Here is a 17,678-nt window from a genome sequence, read left to right on the forward strand (position 1 = left end):
ATTTTTTTTTTTTTTTTGTATTTTTAGTAGAGACAGGGTTTCACTGTGTTAGCAAGGATGGTCTCGATCTCCTGACCTTGTGATCCGCCCTCCTTAGCCTCCCAAAGTGCTGGGATTACAAGTGTGAGCCACCGCACACAGCCAATTTTTTTTTTTTTTTTTTTTTAATAGAGACAGAGTCTTGCTATATTGCCCAGGCTGGTCTGAAACTCCTGGCCTTAAGCGATCCCCCTGCCTCAGACTTATTTTTTTGTTGTTTTTTTGTGACGGAGTCTCACTCTGTTGCCCAGGCTGGAGTGCAGTGGTGTGATCTCAGCTGACTGCAACCTCTGCCTCCCAGGTTCGAGCAATTCTTATACCTCAGCGTACTGAGTAGCTGAGACAATGGGTGCGTGCCACTACACGCAGCTACTTTTTGTATTTTTAGTAGAGACAAGGTTTCACCATGTTGGCCAGACTGCTGTCGAACTCCTGACCTCAAGTGATCCACCCACCTTGGCCTCCCAAAGTGCTGGAATTACAGGCATGGGCCACCACACCTGGCCTCAACCTTATTTTTTAAGTTTTCGATTGGACTCTGAAATTTTTCAGAATACCAAATGCCATCGTGTTTATTTAATCAATTAGCCTTCCATATAAAATGCATTTAAATCAATTTGAATTTTTTTTTTCTTTTGAGACAGAGTCTCGCTGCAATGCCCGGCCTCGAGTACAATGGCACGATCTCGGCTCACTGCAACCTCCCCTTTTCAGGTTCAAGCAATTCTCCTGCCCCAGCCTCCTGAGTAGCTGGAATTACAGGCATGCGCCACCATGCCTGGCTGATTTTTGTATTTTTTTTTAGTAGAGATGGGGTTTCACCATATTGACCAGGCTGGTCTCAAACTGCTGACGTCAAGTGATCTACCCGCTTTGGCCTCCCAGAGTGCTGGGATTACAGGCGTGAGCCACCATGCCCAGCTGAAATTTATTTTTTTTTAAGAATAAGGACCTAAAAAGTCAGCATCCACAGTCATAGTAGTAGTAGGAGTGAGCTAATAATATCTTTTTAAATTCTGTTTTACTATAAGGAATTTGACCTTCTCAATGTGACCATTTATCACATTGTCCCCTTTCTTTGTGGTCATAATTTTTTCTGCTAGTTTGTCAATCAAAAGTAATTACCTAAGATAATCAGCTCTTTCAGCCTTTGCAGCCCAGATGTGGTATTTGTGATGGTAGCTGTGTGCACTCAAACATGCGCGTGTGCACTAAGAGAATGGGAATAAATTGCACAAACCCAATGAAAATCCCAAAAGTGATTTTTTTAAATCAATGTATCTGTGAAAGAAGATAGAAGAGAAAACCAAGCTTTTAAAAAATGGGGAATGAAATAGGGACACGTTACTTGGCATCACGGGGGATGTAGTAATAGAACCATGATCAGACAGTTTTGTCATTAGTGCACAAAGTGTACTTGCATTTAAAGTAATTTTACCTTTAAAGATTGCACTTGGAATTCTTTTTAAACTTTCCACAATGAGTATCCTTTTTTGCTTTTGTTTTTTTTTTGGAGACAGAGTCTCACTCTGTTGCCCAGGCTGGAGTGCAGTGGTGCGATCTCTGCTCACTGCAGCCTCCGCCTCCCAGGTTCAAGCTGTTCTCCAGCCTCAGCCTCCCAAATAGCTGGGATTACAGGCGCCTGCCACCACGCCCAGCTAATTTTCGTATTTTTAGTAGAGACAGGGTTTCACCATGTTGGCCAGGCTGCTCTCGAAATCCTGACCTCATGTCATCTGCCCGCCTTGGCCTCCCACAGTGCTGGGTTTCCAAGCATGCTCCACCATGCCCAACCACAAGTATACGTGTATGCCCAGAAATAAAATACAATATTTTTGAAAGGTTGGTGTTGTTTGCAAAAAACTATCCAACTCCCCCACTCTAAATTCTCTACTTGATTGAAACACCGTCTTCCTTCTGTGACTGGCTGTGTTGTCAGGCCTTCATAGGCAGGAAATTCCAGCACAGAACTGGTACCATAAACCTGCTGATTAGGGGTCTCATGGAGCCCGGGAGCCTTCCACAGCAGCACTTTGGTGTTTATCGTTTATCCTCAGAGTGAGAGAGAGAACTTTAAAAACAAAAGTAATGCTAAATTGATTAATTTTTTCCGGTTTGTCTAGCGAGGCTCCAGCTTCTGTGTTACATACTGTATAGGCCTGAACTGAACTCTGATCTTTTTAGTAAGTTAAAGACTGTTTCAGCCACTAAGTCCTTGCTCTTCATTCTCTTTTAATTATTTCCTGGAAACAGTATTAGAAACAAAGGAAATGTGCTGTATTTATTATACAGCCATTAAAAACCTATTTTCACTGAAAATAGGTTTATATACATATATATAGGTTTATATATATACATATATAATGTAGTGAACAGTACTCACAATATAATGTTTTTTTTTTTTTTTTTTTTTTTTTTTTGTTTTTTTTTGAGACAGAGTCTCGCTCTGTCGCCCAGGCTGGAGTGCGGTGGCCGGATCTCAGCTCACTGCAAACTCCCCCTCCCGGGTTTACACCATTCTCCTGCCTCAGCCTCCCGAGTAGCTGGGACTACAGGCGCCCGCCACCTCGCCCGGCTAGTTTTTTGTATTTTTTAGTAGAGACGGGGTTTCACCGTGTTAGCCAGGATGGTCTCGATCTCCTGACCTCGTGATCCGCCCGTCTCGGCCTCCCAAAGTGCTAGGATTACAGGCTTGAGCCACCGCGCCCGGCCCACAATATAATGTTAAATAGATAATGTATCAAGCAAAATGTGAGGTATGATACTGTTAGAAGCTGATTTATATAAATGTATTAAAAGACTTGTCAGGAAAATTACCCAAATATTACAAATGATTACTTATGTTTTATTTTATTTTCTTTTTGAGATGGAGTCTCGCTCTGTCGCCCAGGCTGGAGTGCAGTGGCGTGGTCTCGGCTCACTGCAAGCTCCGCCTCCCGGGTTCATGCCATTCTGCTGCCTCAGCCTCCCAAGTAGCTGGGATTACAGGCGCCCGCTACCACACCCAGCTAATTTTTTATGTTTTTGGTAGAGACGGGGGTTTCACCATGTTAACCAGGATGATCTCGATCTCCTGACCTTGTGATCCGCCCTTTTCGGCCTCCCAAAATGCTGGCATTACAGGCTTGAGCCACCGCGCCCGGCCACATGATTACTTCTTGGTGGAAGTGTATGCAGTTGTCTTATTTCCTTTATATTTTCCTTTTTTTCCCCACATTTTTTGGAGTAAAGTGTGTATTGTTTTTATAATAAAAACATTAAACTTTGTTTGCTTAAAAAACTCTTGTTTAAAAAGAAAGAAAGGAAGGTGGCAGGAGCAGTCCTCTGAGGGGGTCCGAGGAGGGATCAGTGTTACTGTGGAAAGTAATACCAGACTTTTGCTTCTGTTGACTTGATCATTGAGCTCCCAATTCATTCGTTAGGCCAGAGGTGTCCTGTTCATGAAAGTTGCCCGGCTGGTGACATGCAACAGGTGCAGACCTCTGCCGTGTGAGCCCTGGGAACACACTGAGAACCGCCAGCATTTTGGCAGTGCTTCACGGTGCTCACAGCTGCTGTGTGTCAGGCAGGTGCTGCTGTAATGCTTCAGTGTTCTGTGATGTGAGATCTGGCCCCACTCTCTTCCTGAACACTCCAGGCTTTGACCAACTACAAAATACCTGGCCAGCCTATTGTCACAAGAGCTGTCAAATGAAGTCCTGGGGCAGGAGTCATCCGTCATTCAGTGTGCTTCCAGAAGGAATCGAAGGAGTCGCTGTTCCAGCAGGGGAAAGAAAGGAGAAAAGAAAAAAACGTAGAGCAAGTCTGTTACTTAAGAACAGCACAGGGGCCGGGCGCGGTGGCTCACGCCTGTAATCCCAGCACTTTGGGAGGCCGAGACGGGTGGATCACGAGGTCAGGAGATCGAGACCATCCTGGCTAAGACAGTGAAACCCCGTCTCTACTAAAAAAATACAAAAAAAAAAAAAAAAAACACAGAACCAGTGTTCCAACCAAGAATCTTAGAGTCCCTGGCTGCGAGTCAGGTGCTTGGTGTTATGTAAGGATTTATCAGTCACTGTTTCAGAAGAATATCGGATAACCTCTGTGAAATGAACTGAGGGGAGCATAAGCCAGGATGAGGCAGAATTCGTAATGAGTTCCGTCATCACATCTCTCGGCCAAGAAAAACATGCACTTTCTCCAGAGACAGGATTTTTCTTCCATTCCAGGAGGTGGAGGAACACGTGATGTATATGCAGTCCAGGCTTTCAGTTGAGCAGCTTTCACTAGCAGGTTTTTGTAATCTACTCATAAATAAGTGAGAAGAGAAATTGTGAGGTAACTGGAGTCTTTCTGTATCAGGAATAGCATCTCTGTAAAAACGAGTTAGTCCTGTGCTTAATCCCTGCCTCACTACAGAGCTGTCCGTCTGGTGTGGATATATTAAGCCAGCGTTCTCTTCCTGCCTCCCAGAAGGGTGGCTGGGTGTGACAGCGTAAACGTGTGACAGTATGTGAAAATGGTTCTGTAATCCTGAAGATTTCAGTAGTGATTAGAAGAGCTTTAGTCTTTGGTCAATTTTCTTTGACTTGGCAGGCATAAAGAATATTTGAACCTCTCGTTTTAGACTGACCTTGACTTTCCTCATTTTTTTTTTTTTTTTTTTTTTTGCCTCAGATCATCCAGCCCCTCTTAGAACTTGACCAAAATAGAAGTAAATTAAAGTTGTACATTGGACACCTGACAGCCCTCTGCCATGACCGAGACCCCCAGATCCTCCGTGGACTCACTCCACCAGCTTCCTATAACTTGGACGATGACCAGGCGGCTTGGGAGAATGAGCTGCAGAAGATGACCCGGGGACAGGTGAGCTTCTCACTCACACACTGAAAAGAGCCTGTGAAAATCCAGTTGCTGTGTAGGTTGATGCAGTGGGAGCTACCTTGGGGAATTCCATGTTTAGATTCAAGATTTTGGGGTGGGGAGGGGTTTCCAGATACCATTTTTTAACTGATTTTTAATTGATTTTTTACTGTTTTATTTTTTAAATTCACAAATTAAAAATGTATATTTCTCATGTGCAACATGTAATTTTGACATGTGTGTACATTGTGGAATGGCTAAATAGAGCTAATTTACATACGCATTCCTCACATACTTTCCGTGTGTGTGTGTGTGTGTGTGTGTGTGTGTGTGTGTGGTGAAAACACTTTAAAATCTACTCTCGGCAATACATTGTTATTAAGGCTAGTCAGCATGTTGTACACTAGATCTTTTTTTTCCTTTTTTTTTTTGAGATAGAGTCTTGCTCTGTTGTCCAGGCTGGAGTGCAATGGTACGATCTCAGCTCACTGCAACTTCCACCTCCCGGGTTCACGCCATTGTCCCACCTCAGCCTTCCAGGTAGCTGGGACTACAGGCGCCCGCCACCACGCCTGGGTAGTTTTTTTTATTTTTAGTAGAGATGGGGTTTCACCATGGTGGCCAGGCTGGTCTCGAACTCCTGACCTCAAGTGATCCGCCCGCCTCAGCCTCCCAAGGTGTTGGGATTACAGGCCTGAGTCACTGCACCTGGCCAATTGTACACTAGATCTCTTGAACTTAATCCTCCTATCTAGTTGATATTTTGTAACCTTTTAACAATATCTTTCCAGCCCCTGTTAACCACCATTTTCCTCTTAGATTCAGGATTCTTGTCAAAGAATAGTCTTTACAGATATTTGGAGTTACCTTTTGAAGGAAGTACGATTCTTGCCTCTTGTAACTTACTCAGGTATCAGAAAGGGCTGATTTATAAGGGAGAAGACTAAGGACGATCTGTTAACATTGCCGTAGGTTACTACATGAAGTGGTAACCCCTGAAGGAAAGCGAGTAGTTTAGGTTAATCCCATGTCTTAGACCATTCAGGCTGCTAAAACAAAGGACCACAGACAGGGCGGCTGATAAACAGCAGACATTTCCTGCTCTCAGTTCTGGAGGCTGGAAGTCCCAGACCAGGGCCCCAGCAGGGTTGGTTTCTGGGTCCTTTTGTCCTGTTGCATACTGCTGCCCTCATGACCGAATCACCTCCCACAGGCCACCTCCTAACACCATCACGCTGGGGGTTGGGATTTCACCGTAGGAACTGAGGGGAGGAGAGTAAACATTCCGCCTATAGTACTCCCTATACTGCATTTTCTGTCTACTGTCACCTGTAAAAATCCAGTGACTCTCTTTTGTACATGTTGTGATTTTTAATTCAGTAAAAGACAAGGTAAGGCTAGCCTGGAGACAAAAAACCAGGAATAAAAGAAACAGAAGACAGGATGAGAATAGGGATGGAGTACAGACATGGAAAGTGAAGGAAAGAAAAAGTGAATAAACATTGAGACATAGAAACAGAAAAAGAGAAAAATAGATCAGTTTTTGAAATATTCACTTAACTCCTAGTTTACTTATATTCCTTACCCCTTGTAGACTACATCATACCAAGAGAAGTCTAACGAAATGCACAGGTGTTGTAAACTTACTGAAACTCTTCATCAGAACTTTGAAGCTATGCACTATTTCTTTTTTTTTTTTTTGAGACCGAGTCTCGCTCTGTCACCCAGGCTGGAGTGCAGTGGCACGATCTCCACTCACTGCAGGCTCTGTCCCTCAGGTTCACGCCATTCTCCTGCCTCAGCCTCCCATGTAGCTGGGACTACAGGCGCCACCACCGCGCCCAGCTAATTTTTTGTATTTTTAGTAGAGATGGAGTTTCACCATGTTAGCCAGGATGGTCTCCATCTCCTGACCTCGTGATCCACCCGCCTCAGCCTCCCAAAGTGCTGGGATTACAGGCATGAGCCACCGCGCCCGGCCTGAAGCTATGCACTATTTCTAGCTAAATACTTTCTATTTATTAAATATTGTTTGTTTACTCATGGTGTGAAGGTAAATTGTATTTAACACAGAACTTCCTGTGCTGTGATATTAAAGATGACAGTGACAACCCTCAAGTCAAGAAATGCAAACTGGTGAGCCTTAGAGCTGTACTTACTTTCCATGATGTGAATATTGCCTAATAGTACATAGACATATTCCACAGCCTAACTAAGGGAGGAGACCACCCCTCATATTGTTTTATGCCCAATTTCTGCCTCCAAAGAAAGAAGAAGTAAAAACTAAAAGGCAGAAATGAAATCCACAAGCAGACAGCCCGGAGCCACACCCTGGGCCTGGTAGTTAAAGATCGACCCCTGACCTAATTGGTTCTGTTATCTGTAGATTACAGACATTGTATAGAAATGCACTGTGAAAATCCCTGTCCTGTTTTGTTCCGATCTAATTACCGGTGTGTGCAGCCCCCAGTCACGTACCCCCTGCTTGCTCAATCGATCACGACCCTCTCACACGCACCCCCTTAGAGTTGTGAGCCCTGAAAGGGACAGGAATTGCTCACTCAGGGAGATCCGCTCGTGAGACAGGAGTCTTGCCGATGCTCCCAGCCGAGTAAACCCCTTCCTTCTTTAACTTGGTGTCTGAGGAGTTTTGTCTGCTGCTAGTCCTGCTACATTTCTTGGTTCCCTGACGGGGAAGCGAGGCGATTGGCGGATGGTCGAGGCAGCTCCTTAGGCAGCTTAAGCCTGCCCTGTGGAACATCCCTGCGGGGGACTCCAACCAGCCGGAGTGACGCGGATCCTGAGAGCGCTCCTGGGTAGGCATTTGCTCCGGTGGGACGCCTCGCCAGAGCGGTGTGTGGCAGGCCCCCGTGGAGGATCAACGCAGTGGCTGAACACCGGGAAGGAATGGGCACTTGGAGGCTGGACATCTAAAACTTGGTAAGACTAGTCTTTGAAACTTGCCCACTCCGTTTGAGTGGAAGTGTGGCCTGATCACCCACGGCGTGCCTTTATCGGCACTTTGGTTTTAGTTTTGACTTGGTTTGAATTACTTGACAGGACCGGTCTTGGGAACTTGACTACTCCATTTGAGTGGAAGCGTAGCCTGATCACCCACGGTGTGCCTGTGCCAGCACTTTGGTTTTGGTTTTGACTTGGTTTGAATTGCTTGACAGGACCAGTCTTGGGAACTTGACTACTCCATTTGAGTGGAAGCGTGGCCTGATCACCCACGGGGTGCCTGTACCGGCACTTTGGTTTTGTTTTTGACTTGACTTGGATTGCTTGATACTTTGGTTTTGGTTTTGACCTGGCTTGGATTTCTGCATACTCTGATTTTGGTTTTGATTTTGGTTTGTTGTAAACTACAAAAGTGTGTGTGTGCCCTTTTTACCTGTTCTTTGTTTTGTGGTGTGCGTGTGGTGTGAGCATGGTGTTTGTCTAGAGGAAACACGGGTGAGGTACAAAGTAAGCCCACCCCACAGGAACTATGTTGAAAATGTTCAAAAAAAAAAAAAGGGATTTAAGGGAGACTGTGGAGTACTATAACACCAGGAAAACTTAAAACTTTGTTAAGATAAATTGGCCAGCATTAGAGGTAGGTTGGCCATTAGAAGGAAGCCTTGACAGGTCCCTTGTTTCAAAGGTATGGCACAGGTAACCTGTGAGCCAAGGAACCCAGACCAGCTTGTTTTGGATCCCCGCCCCCAACACGGTGGTTGAGAGAACAGCAGCATAAGTGGCTGGCAGAGGCAAGGAAAGACCAGCAGAGAGAGAGAAAGGAAAGAGACAGAGAAGAAAACAGGCAGAGAGAGAGAAAGAGACAGAGGCAAAAGGAAAGTCAAAGAGAGAAAGACAAAGTCAAAGAGAGAAAGAAAAAAAGAATGAGATATACAAGTAGTTAAGAAAAAAAAAGTGTACCCTGTTCCTTTACAAGCCATCATACCGCTTCTAACTTGGACAAAACACGGTCTTATGAACAGCAAAGATTAATTAAAATCCCAAACGTACAAGGTTTTCAACAAAAGTAAAATTTGCTCAAAGTTAACAGTGTGACATGTATTATAGTAACTTCTAATCTTGTGGCCTTAGACAGTCTAGTCCACAGACATAAAAAAAAAAAAAAAAAAGGTTCGCTTTGGAAAAGAATGGTTATCATCTTCAGAAAAAAAGAGAAAAGGAGGGGGGGCAGAATTTATATAAAAAGAGTGTTACATGGTAAATTCTTGTCCTGAAATAAATTAACTGGTTGTTTAAAGAAAGAAATGTTTGTAATAAGTCAGAAAGTTAAGGCATGTCAAAAAATTGCCTGTAAAAGTCATGAAAAAAAAAAGGTTATAAAAAGTGCATGTTAAAAAAAGAATTTTATGCAAAAAATGTTGTCTAATTTAAAAGTAACTAGACCTCCTGAATGTAAAACTATTGGAAAAAAAAAAAAAAAAAACAGTTTATGTGCAAGGTGTATAAGAAAAGCAAAATATACCTTTGGTAAAAGGATTATAAGGAGGCATAAGAATGTACATTTTTACCTACATTAAAAAGTTAAAAATTATTGTTTTGAAGGTTTAAGCAAGTTTTAAAATGTTAATTGTAAAGAACATTCTGTGTGTAAACATACTGAAGTTAAAAAGTATCATCCAGTTTTTATGTGAACTGGACATTAAAGTGAAAGCATAATAGGTTTTTCTTAAAGCACCAACCTGCTCTTTAGCAAAAATTATAAAAGATTAAAAAGAGTCTATAAAATCTTCCCTTATGGTCAAACATTAAAAATTAAATAAATGTGTCTACAAGGTTTCATTAAAGTTAGGTTTAACGTTAATAACACACTAATATAAAGATAAAATTTAGCTTATCTGGTATAAAAATCATACGAGAAGCATTGTTAAATGTAAAATGGTATTTGGCTTTCTTTGGCTTAAAAACTAATAAAAATAGATGCTAAGGGAAATTTCTCAGTAAAAAGGCACTAAGGACTATAAAGTCCACTGCAAAGGTCCCCACATTTAAAACAAAAAGTCAGTTTCTTAAAAATTATATACTTGGTTTATCTTCCACTTTCCTTTCTCACAAAACAAACAAACAAACCAAACAAAAAAACTAAAAGTCTTTTAGCACATGTACCATCCCTAGAATTTCTGGTAAACCAGCACCAGCCTGAAGATCATGTTCTCATCGAAAGGTGGAAAGAAAAAAACTCGAGCCAGCCTGGGAAGGACCCTACCTTGTGCTGCTAACCACCAAGACTGCTGTTCATTCAGCAGAAAGGGGATGGACTCATCACACCGGAGTCAAGAAAGCGCCACTCCCTCCAGAGTCGTGGGGCATAGTCCCAGGGGAAAACCCTGCCAAACTAAAGCAAAGAAAAACTTAACTCTTTTCATCTATTCTATTACTCTTTCTTCTTTCCTCGTTCTGTTGCTGACCATCTAGTGATTAATATAACCAAGTCAATTTCGCCTCAAACTATTGCATTTAATGCTTGCTTTGTTATACTCTGTGAGGACTTGCCAAGTCAAAGACAGCTTTCCACTTCAGAAAAGTACTTCTGACTGTCCTGACTCTCCTCAGACGAGGCATTAGTAAACTAGGACCATTTAATCCAGGGAGATTTCGATAAAGACCCCAGTGCCAACCAGGAGTGTTGCCCCCCCGATGTACAGCTTTCATGCCATAGTTGATCCAACGTTCTGTGGACCACTAACGAGCAAGGATGGACTGCCCCAACTGGTTTTTGTAATTTCCCTAAAACCATACATTCATTTTACCAGAGGATCATAGAAGTTAAAGACTTAAACAAACTTTAGCAATTAAGACAGGATACCAAGATGCAAATGCCTGGATATAATGGATCAAATATTCCATCTGCACATTAAACAAAAGCAATTGTTATGCTTGTGCATGTGGCAGGCCAGAGGCCTAGATTGTCCCCCTACCACTAAGGTGGTCCTCCAGTCGACCAGGCGCGGGCTGCATGGTAGCTCTTTTCCAGGGTTCTACAGCCTGGAGTAATAAGTCATGCCAAGCTCTCTCTGCTATATCCCAAGGTCCCTGTGGGTCAGCCCCTGAGGGCCATCCAGCTTCTGTCTCCCAATACTGAGTTCACTTCATGTCTCTCACAGCAGGGAGGAAACATAGCATTCCTTGGAGACCTGAAGGGATGCAGTGAGCTTAAGAATTTCAAGAGCTTATCAATCAGTCAGCCCTTGTTCATCCCTGAGTGGATGTGTGGTGGTATTGTGGTGGACCTTTACTGGGCACTCTGCTGAATAACTGGAGTGGCACTTGTACTTTAGTCCAATTGGCTATCCCTTTCACCCTGGCATTTCATCAACCAGAAGGAAAAAAAATAATAAGACATCATAAAGCGAGGGAAGCCCCTTATGGATCTTTCGACTCTCATGTCTATTGTCTATTTAGACGCAATTGGAGTCCCACGAGGAATACCAGATCAATTTAAAGCTTGAAATCAAATAGCTACAGGATTTGAGTCAATATTTTAGTAGGTGACGGTTAATAAAAATGTAGATTAGATAAACTACATCTATTACAACCAACAGCAACGAGCTTTTCAAGAGTTAAAAGAAAAAGTCATGTTGGCCCCAGCCCTGAGGCTACCTGACCTGACAAAACTCTTTACACTCTATGTGTCAGAAAGAGAAAAATGGCAGTTGGAGTTTTAACCCAGACTGTGGGGCAGTGGCCTGTCTCTCAAAACAACTAGACAGAGTTTCCAAAGGCTGGCTCCCAGGTCTAAGGGCCCTAGCAGCAAAGGCTCTGTTAGCACAAGAAGCAGAGAAACTAACCCTTAGGCAAAACCTGAATATAAAGGCCCCCCATGCTGTGGTAACTTTAATAAATACCAAAGGACATCATTGGTTAACAAATGCTAGAATAACCAAGTACCAAAGCTTGCTCCGTGAAAATCCACACATAACCATTGAAGCTTGCAAAACTCTAAACTCCGCCACCTTGTTCCCAGTATCAGAGAGCCCAGTCGAACATAACTGTGTAGAGGTGTTGGACTCAGTTTATTCTAGTAGGCCCAACCTCCGAAACCGTCCTTAAACATCAGTAGACTGTAAGCGGTACGTGAATGGGAGCAGCTTCGCCAACCCCTGCAAAATGACTCTGAAGAAGACAACAAGCCCTGCTCCAGTCACACCCGGAAGCTGACTGGTCCACGTACAGCTGAAGCATGAGGAAACTTATTGCGGGACTCATTTTCCTTAAAATTTGGACTTGTACACTAAGGACTTCAAGTGACCTTCCTCAGAATGAGGGCTGTTCCCAGTGCATACATCAAGTCACTGAGGTGGGACAAAAGGTTGCTAAGGTCCTATTATTTTACAGTTATTATAAGTGTACTGGAACTCTAAAAAGAACTTGTTTGTATAATGTTATTCTACACAAGGTACACAGCTCAGGAAATGACCAACTTGATGTGTGTTATGACCCATCTGAGCCTCCCATGACCACCGTTCTTAGACTAAGGACTAAGGACTGGTGGGAGCTCGTAAATGATATGAGTAAAGTGTTAGCCAAAACAGAGGGGGAAAAAAAAGGGTGCCCAAACAAGTCACCTTAAAATTTGATGCCTATGCTGTCATTAATAGTAATGTTAGGAATAAGGTGTGGTTCTCTTAATTAGAAAAGAGGCTATATGGCAGAAAATAAGTACATCTGTCATAAATTAGGACTGTGTGGAAATAAATGTAAATACTGGTCTTGTGTCGTTTAGGCCACTTGGATAAAAGAAAAAAAAATGATGAAAAGGATCCAGTCCACCTTCAGAAAGGAAAAAATGGCCCTTCCCGTACTAAGGGACAATGTAACCCCTTAGAGCTAGTAATAACCAATCCCCTTGATCCTTGCTGGAAAGAAGAGGAGTGTGTGACCTTAGGAATTGATGGGGCCAGACTGGATCCTCGAGTAAATCTTCGAGGAGAAGTTTACAAACGCTCTCCTGAAGCAGTGTTTCAAACTTCCTATGAGGAACTAAATGTACCAGTACCAGAAATTCCAGGAAAAACAAGAAATTTGTTTTTGCAATTAGCCGAGCATGTAGCCCAGCCTCTCAATGTCACTTCATGTTATGTATGTGGAGGAACTGTAATGGGAGATCAATGGCCATGGGAAGCCCGAGAATTACTGCCTACAGACCCAGTTCCTGATGAATCCCCAGCTCAAAAGAATCACCCTAATAATTTCTGGGTCCTAAAAGCCTCAATTATTTGACAATACTGCATAGTTAAGAGAAGGAAAAGAATTCAGTCACCCCGTAGGACGACTTAGTTGTCTGGGACAGAAACTGTACAATGGTACCACAAAAACAGTCACTTGGTGGAGTTCAAATCACACAGAGAGAAATCCATTTAGCAAATTCCCAAAGTTGCAAACCGTGTGGACCCACCTGGAGTCCCACCAGGACTGGACAGCCCCCACTGGATTGTATTGGATACGTGGGCATAGAGCTTATGCCAGATTACCTGACCAGTGGGCAGGTTGTTGTGTTATTGGCACTATTAAACCATCTTTCTTCCTACTGCCCATAAAGACAGGCAAACTCCTGGGCTTCCCTGTCTATGCTTCCCGTGAAAAGAGAAGCATAGCTATAGGAAATTGGAAAAATGATAAATGGCCCCGAGAGAATCATACAATATTATAGGCCTGCTACTTAGGCACAAGACGGCTCATGGGGGATACTGGACCCCCATTTACGTGATCAACCAAATCATACGGTTACAAGCTGTCTTAGAAATAATCACTGATAAAACCAGCAGAACCTTGACTATTCTGACCCGGCAAGAAACTCTGATGAGAAATGCTATCCATCAAAATAGATTAACTCTCGACTACTTGCTAGCAGCTGAAGGAGAGGTCTGCAGGAAATTTAACCTTACTCATCGCTGTCTACACATAGATAATCAAGGGCAAGTAGTTGAAGACATAGTTACAGATATGACAAAACTGGCACATGTGCCCGTGCAAGTGTGGCATGGATTTGATCCCGGGGCCATGTTTGGAAAATGGTTCCCAGCGCTAGGAGGATTTAAAACTCTTACAATAGGAGTTATAATAATAATAGGAACCTGCCTACTGCTCCCTTGTTTGATACCTGTACTTCTTCGAATGATAAAAAGCTGCTTTGCTACCTTAGTTCACCAAAATGCCTCAGCACAAATATACTATATAAATCACTATCAATCTGTCTTGCAAGAAGACATGGGTAGTAAAAATGAAAGTGAGAACTCCCACTAATAAAATGAGTGAGAGTGTCAAAAGCGGGGAATAAGGGAGGAGACCACCCCTCATATTGTCTTATGCCCAATTTCTGCCTCCAAAGAAAGAAGAAGTAAAAACTAAAAGGCAGAAATGAAATCCACAGGCAGACATCCCGGCGCCGCACCCTGGGCCTGGTAGTTAAAGATCGACCCCTGACCTAACCGGTTCTGTTATCTATAGATTCCAGACATTGTATGGAGAAGCACTGTGAAAATCCCTGTCCTGTTCTGTTCCGATCTAACTACCGGTGCATGCAGCCCCCAGTCACGTACCCCCTGCTTCCTCAATCGATCACGACCCTCTCACACGCACTCCTTTAGCGTTGTGAGCCCTGAAAAGGGATAGGAATTCCTCCCGCGGGGAGCTCGGCTCTTGAGACAGGAGTCTTGCCGATGCTCCCGGCTGAATAAACCCCTTCCTTCTTTAACTCAGTGTCTGAGCTCAGAGTTTTGTCTGCCGCTCGTCCTGCTGCATGACTAGTTATCCGTCATTTATTTGATGTGTAAAGATAAGGCCTACTTCTCAAATTTAGCATGTTGCCATAGGAATTTTAATCTTTTTCTTTCTTGAAAGAGGAAAAAAATTGAAAGGACAGTATTAAATTCATCAAGGTGCTGTGGCTCACACCTGTAGTCCCAGCTACTCAGGAGACTGAGGCGAGAGGATTGCTTGAGCCCAGGAGTTCAAGGCTGCAGAGAGCTATGATTGTGCCACTGTACTCCAGCCTGGGTGGTGACAAAGTGAGACCCTGTCTCTAAAGCGGGGGAAAAAAAAGAAAAAGGACAGTATTAAATTAAATTCCTTATAGCTCTTTTTGATATTGATAGCCATATAGTAAAAATGTAATGGAAATAAATAAATATATGCATAATTACAGTGCAACCAAAAGCCCATTGGAAACAGGGCACATGGCTATTCATTTTAGAGACTTTTGCTTCAGAATTTTGCAAAAAATCAGTGCTTTTTAAAAGCAGTGCTCCTGGGCACAGTGGCTCACATCTGTAATCCCGGCTCTTGGGAGACTGAGGCAGGAGAATCTCTTGAGCCCAGGAGTTCAAAACCAGCCTGGGCAGTGACATGGTGTCACACGCCTGTAGTCCCAGCTGCTCAGGTAGTTAAGGTGGGAGGATGGCCTGAGCCCAGGCAGTCGTGGCTGCAGTGAGCTGAGATCGTGCCACCATACTCCAGCCTGAGTGGCAGAGCAAGACCCCATCTCAAAAACAAACAACAGCACCAAAAAAAAGCCCAGTGCTTATTAATGTATTAAAGTTTAACTGGCATTAGATTATTCCTTTGTAAAACAGTTTGTTTTGTTTTTGTTTTTGTTTTGGAGACAGTGTCTCGCTGTGTCACCCAGGCTGGAGTGCAGTGGCGCGATCTTGGCTCACTGCAACCTCCACCTCTCAGGTTCAAGCAATTCGTGTGCCTCAGCCTCCCGAATAGCTGGAACTACAGGCGCGCACCACTGTGCCCAGCTAATTTTTTGTTTTTTGGAGAGATGGGGTTTCACCAGGTTGCCCAGACTGGTCTCGAACTCCTGAGCCCAGGCAGACCGCCTGCCTCAACCTCCCAAAGTGCTAGGATTACAGGAATGAGTGACCGTGCCTGGCCAACTTGTCTTTGAAATGGAAAAGATATTTTTGCTCAGTCCTGTATTTTCAATATGCCTAGATGGACTTAACTCAATCTTACCAAGGGAAAAAAAAAATCTTCAGGGTGATACCAAGATAGAAAATTTCAAACTAAGGATTTTTCAATAAGTGTTGAGTGAATGAAACCTGATTAATAGACTTCCCATTGCAGATTGTGTTACAGTCAAGCTCTGCACTCATCAAAATAATTGTGCTCATACACATGAATTCTGTTAATATCGTCATGTTTCCCTTTAATTGAGAAAGTCCTTTGGTTACTGAAGTTATTGTTTGAGGTGTGTGAAATTGTATTCTCCCCAATAGTCCCTGGGAAACGAGAGACCTGGGTCATCTATAGAGGAATACAATAACTAACAACCCCTTCTATAAGCTTCTTCATAGCTTCTAAAGATTGGTGGAGAAACCAACCCATTTCCTGCGTCCTTACCCCAAGTAAGAATTTAAGGAAGTATTGTAGGCTGTCTCACAATATAAAATGACTTGCCTGGGAAAGTATTGTGATCAGAGTTTGACTTCAGCTGTAAAGGCCAAGAAACAGAAGATGTGAGTCACTGCCAAATACGCATATGGCTTTATTTTGTGTGCGTGTGTTGTTTATAGTTTTGTAGTTTTGTTTTTGTGATGCAGAGCCTTCTGCTCCTGACATTTGCATTTTTCACCTCATATCTCCAGTGCGTTTCACTGCCACCATGCTCCCACCAACACCGCCCCCATGAGGACAGGGCAAGAACTTTGTCTGTCTTTTTCAATGCTGGGGCAGTGCAGAAGGGAAGGAAATGTAGGATCAGAGCCCCTGCACAGTCCCCACTGGGGCACTGCCTGGTGGAGCTCTGAGAAGAAGGCCGCCGTCCTCCAGACTGCAGAACAGTAGATCCACCGCTGGTTTGCAGCGTGCACCGGGAAAAGCCGTGGCACTCAGTGTCAGCCCATGAAAGCAGCTGGGAGGGGGCTGTGCCCTGCAGAGCCACAGGGGCAGAGCTGCCCACGGCCCTGAGAGCCCACCTCTTGCATCAGCGTGACCTGGATGTGAGACATGGAGTTAAAGGAGATGATTTTGGAACTTTAAGGTTTAATGACTGCCCAATTGGATTTCAGACTTGCCTGGCGCCTGCAGCCTCTTCGTTTTGGCCAATGTCTCCCATTTGGAATAGGTGTATTTACCCAATGCCTATACCCTCATTGTATCTAGGAAGTAACTAACTTGATTTAGATTTTTCAGGCTCATAGGCGAAGGGACTTGCCTCGCCTCAGATGAGACTTTGGACGTGGACATTTGGATTAATGCTGGAATAAGCTCAGACTTTGGGGGACTGTTGGAAAGGCACGATTGTGTTTTGAAATGTGAGGACATGAGATTTGGGAGGGGCCAGGGACAGAATAATATGGTTTGGCCGTGTCCCCACCCAAATCTCATCTTAAATTGTAGCTCCCATAATCCCCACGTCGTGGGAGGGACCCAGCGGGAGGTAATTGAATCATGGAGGTTGTTACCCCCCGTGCTGTTCTCATGATGAATCTCGTGACTTCTCATGAGATTTGATGGCTTTATAAGGGTCTTTTCCCCCTTTGCCTGGCACTTCTGTCTCCTGCCACCATGATTGCAAGTTTCCTGAGGCCTCCCCAGCCATGCAGAAGTGTGAGTCAATTAAACCTCTCTCCTTTATAAATGACCCAGTCTCAGGTATTTCTATAGCAGCGTGAGAAAGGGCTGATACACTATGTCTTTATATTTAAGGTGGGTTTCTTGGAGAGAACATATATCAAATCAGTAGTTGTCTTCTGATTGAAGTGTTTAGAATATTTGCACCTGATAGCCTGTCATCTTTATATTTATTTGTTTCATCTATTTTTTTCCTC

General features: G+C 43.6%; 1 protein-coding gene across 4 annotated transcripts in view; it reads left to right on the top strand.

The window, feature by feature from the left end:
- The window catches only part of ERC1 (ELKS/RAB6-interacting/CAST family member 1), a 545,652-nt gene that overhangs the window by 477,081 nt on the left and 50,893 nt on the right, over positions 1 to 17,678 (top strand). For all 4 annotated transcript variants that reach the window (XM_023182988.1, XM_023182991.1, XM_023182990.1 and 1 more), the window contains one exon: positions 4,699 to 4,887. In XM_023182988.1, coding sequence (XP_023038756.1) covers positions 4,699 to 4,887 — 189 coding nt within the window. The remainder of the gene's footprint in view (positions 1 to 4,698; positions 4,888 to 17,678) is intronic.

This window comes from Piliocolobus tephrosceles, chromosome 10, assembly GCF_002776525.5.
Source record: "Piliocolobus tephrosceles isolate RC106 chromosome 10, ASM277652v3, whole genome shotgun sequence".
NCBI lineage: Eukaryota > Metazoa > Chordata > Mammalia > Primates > Cercopithecidae > Piliocolobus > Piliocolobus tephrosceles.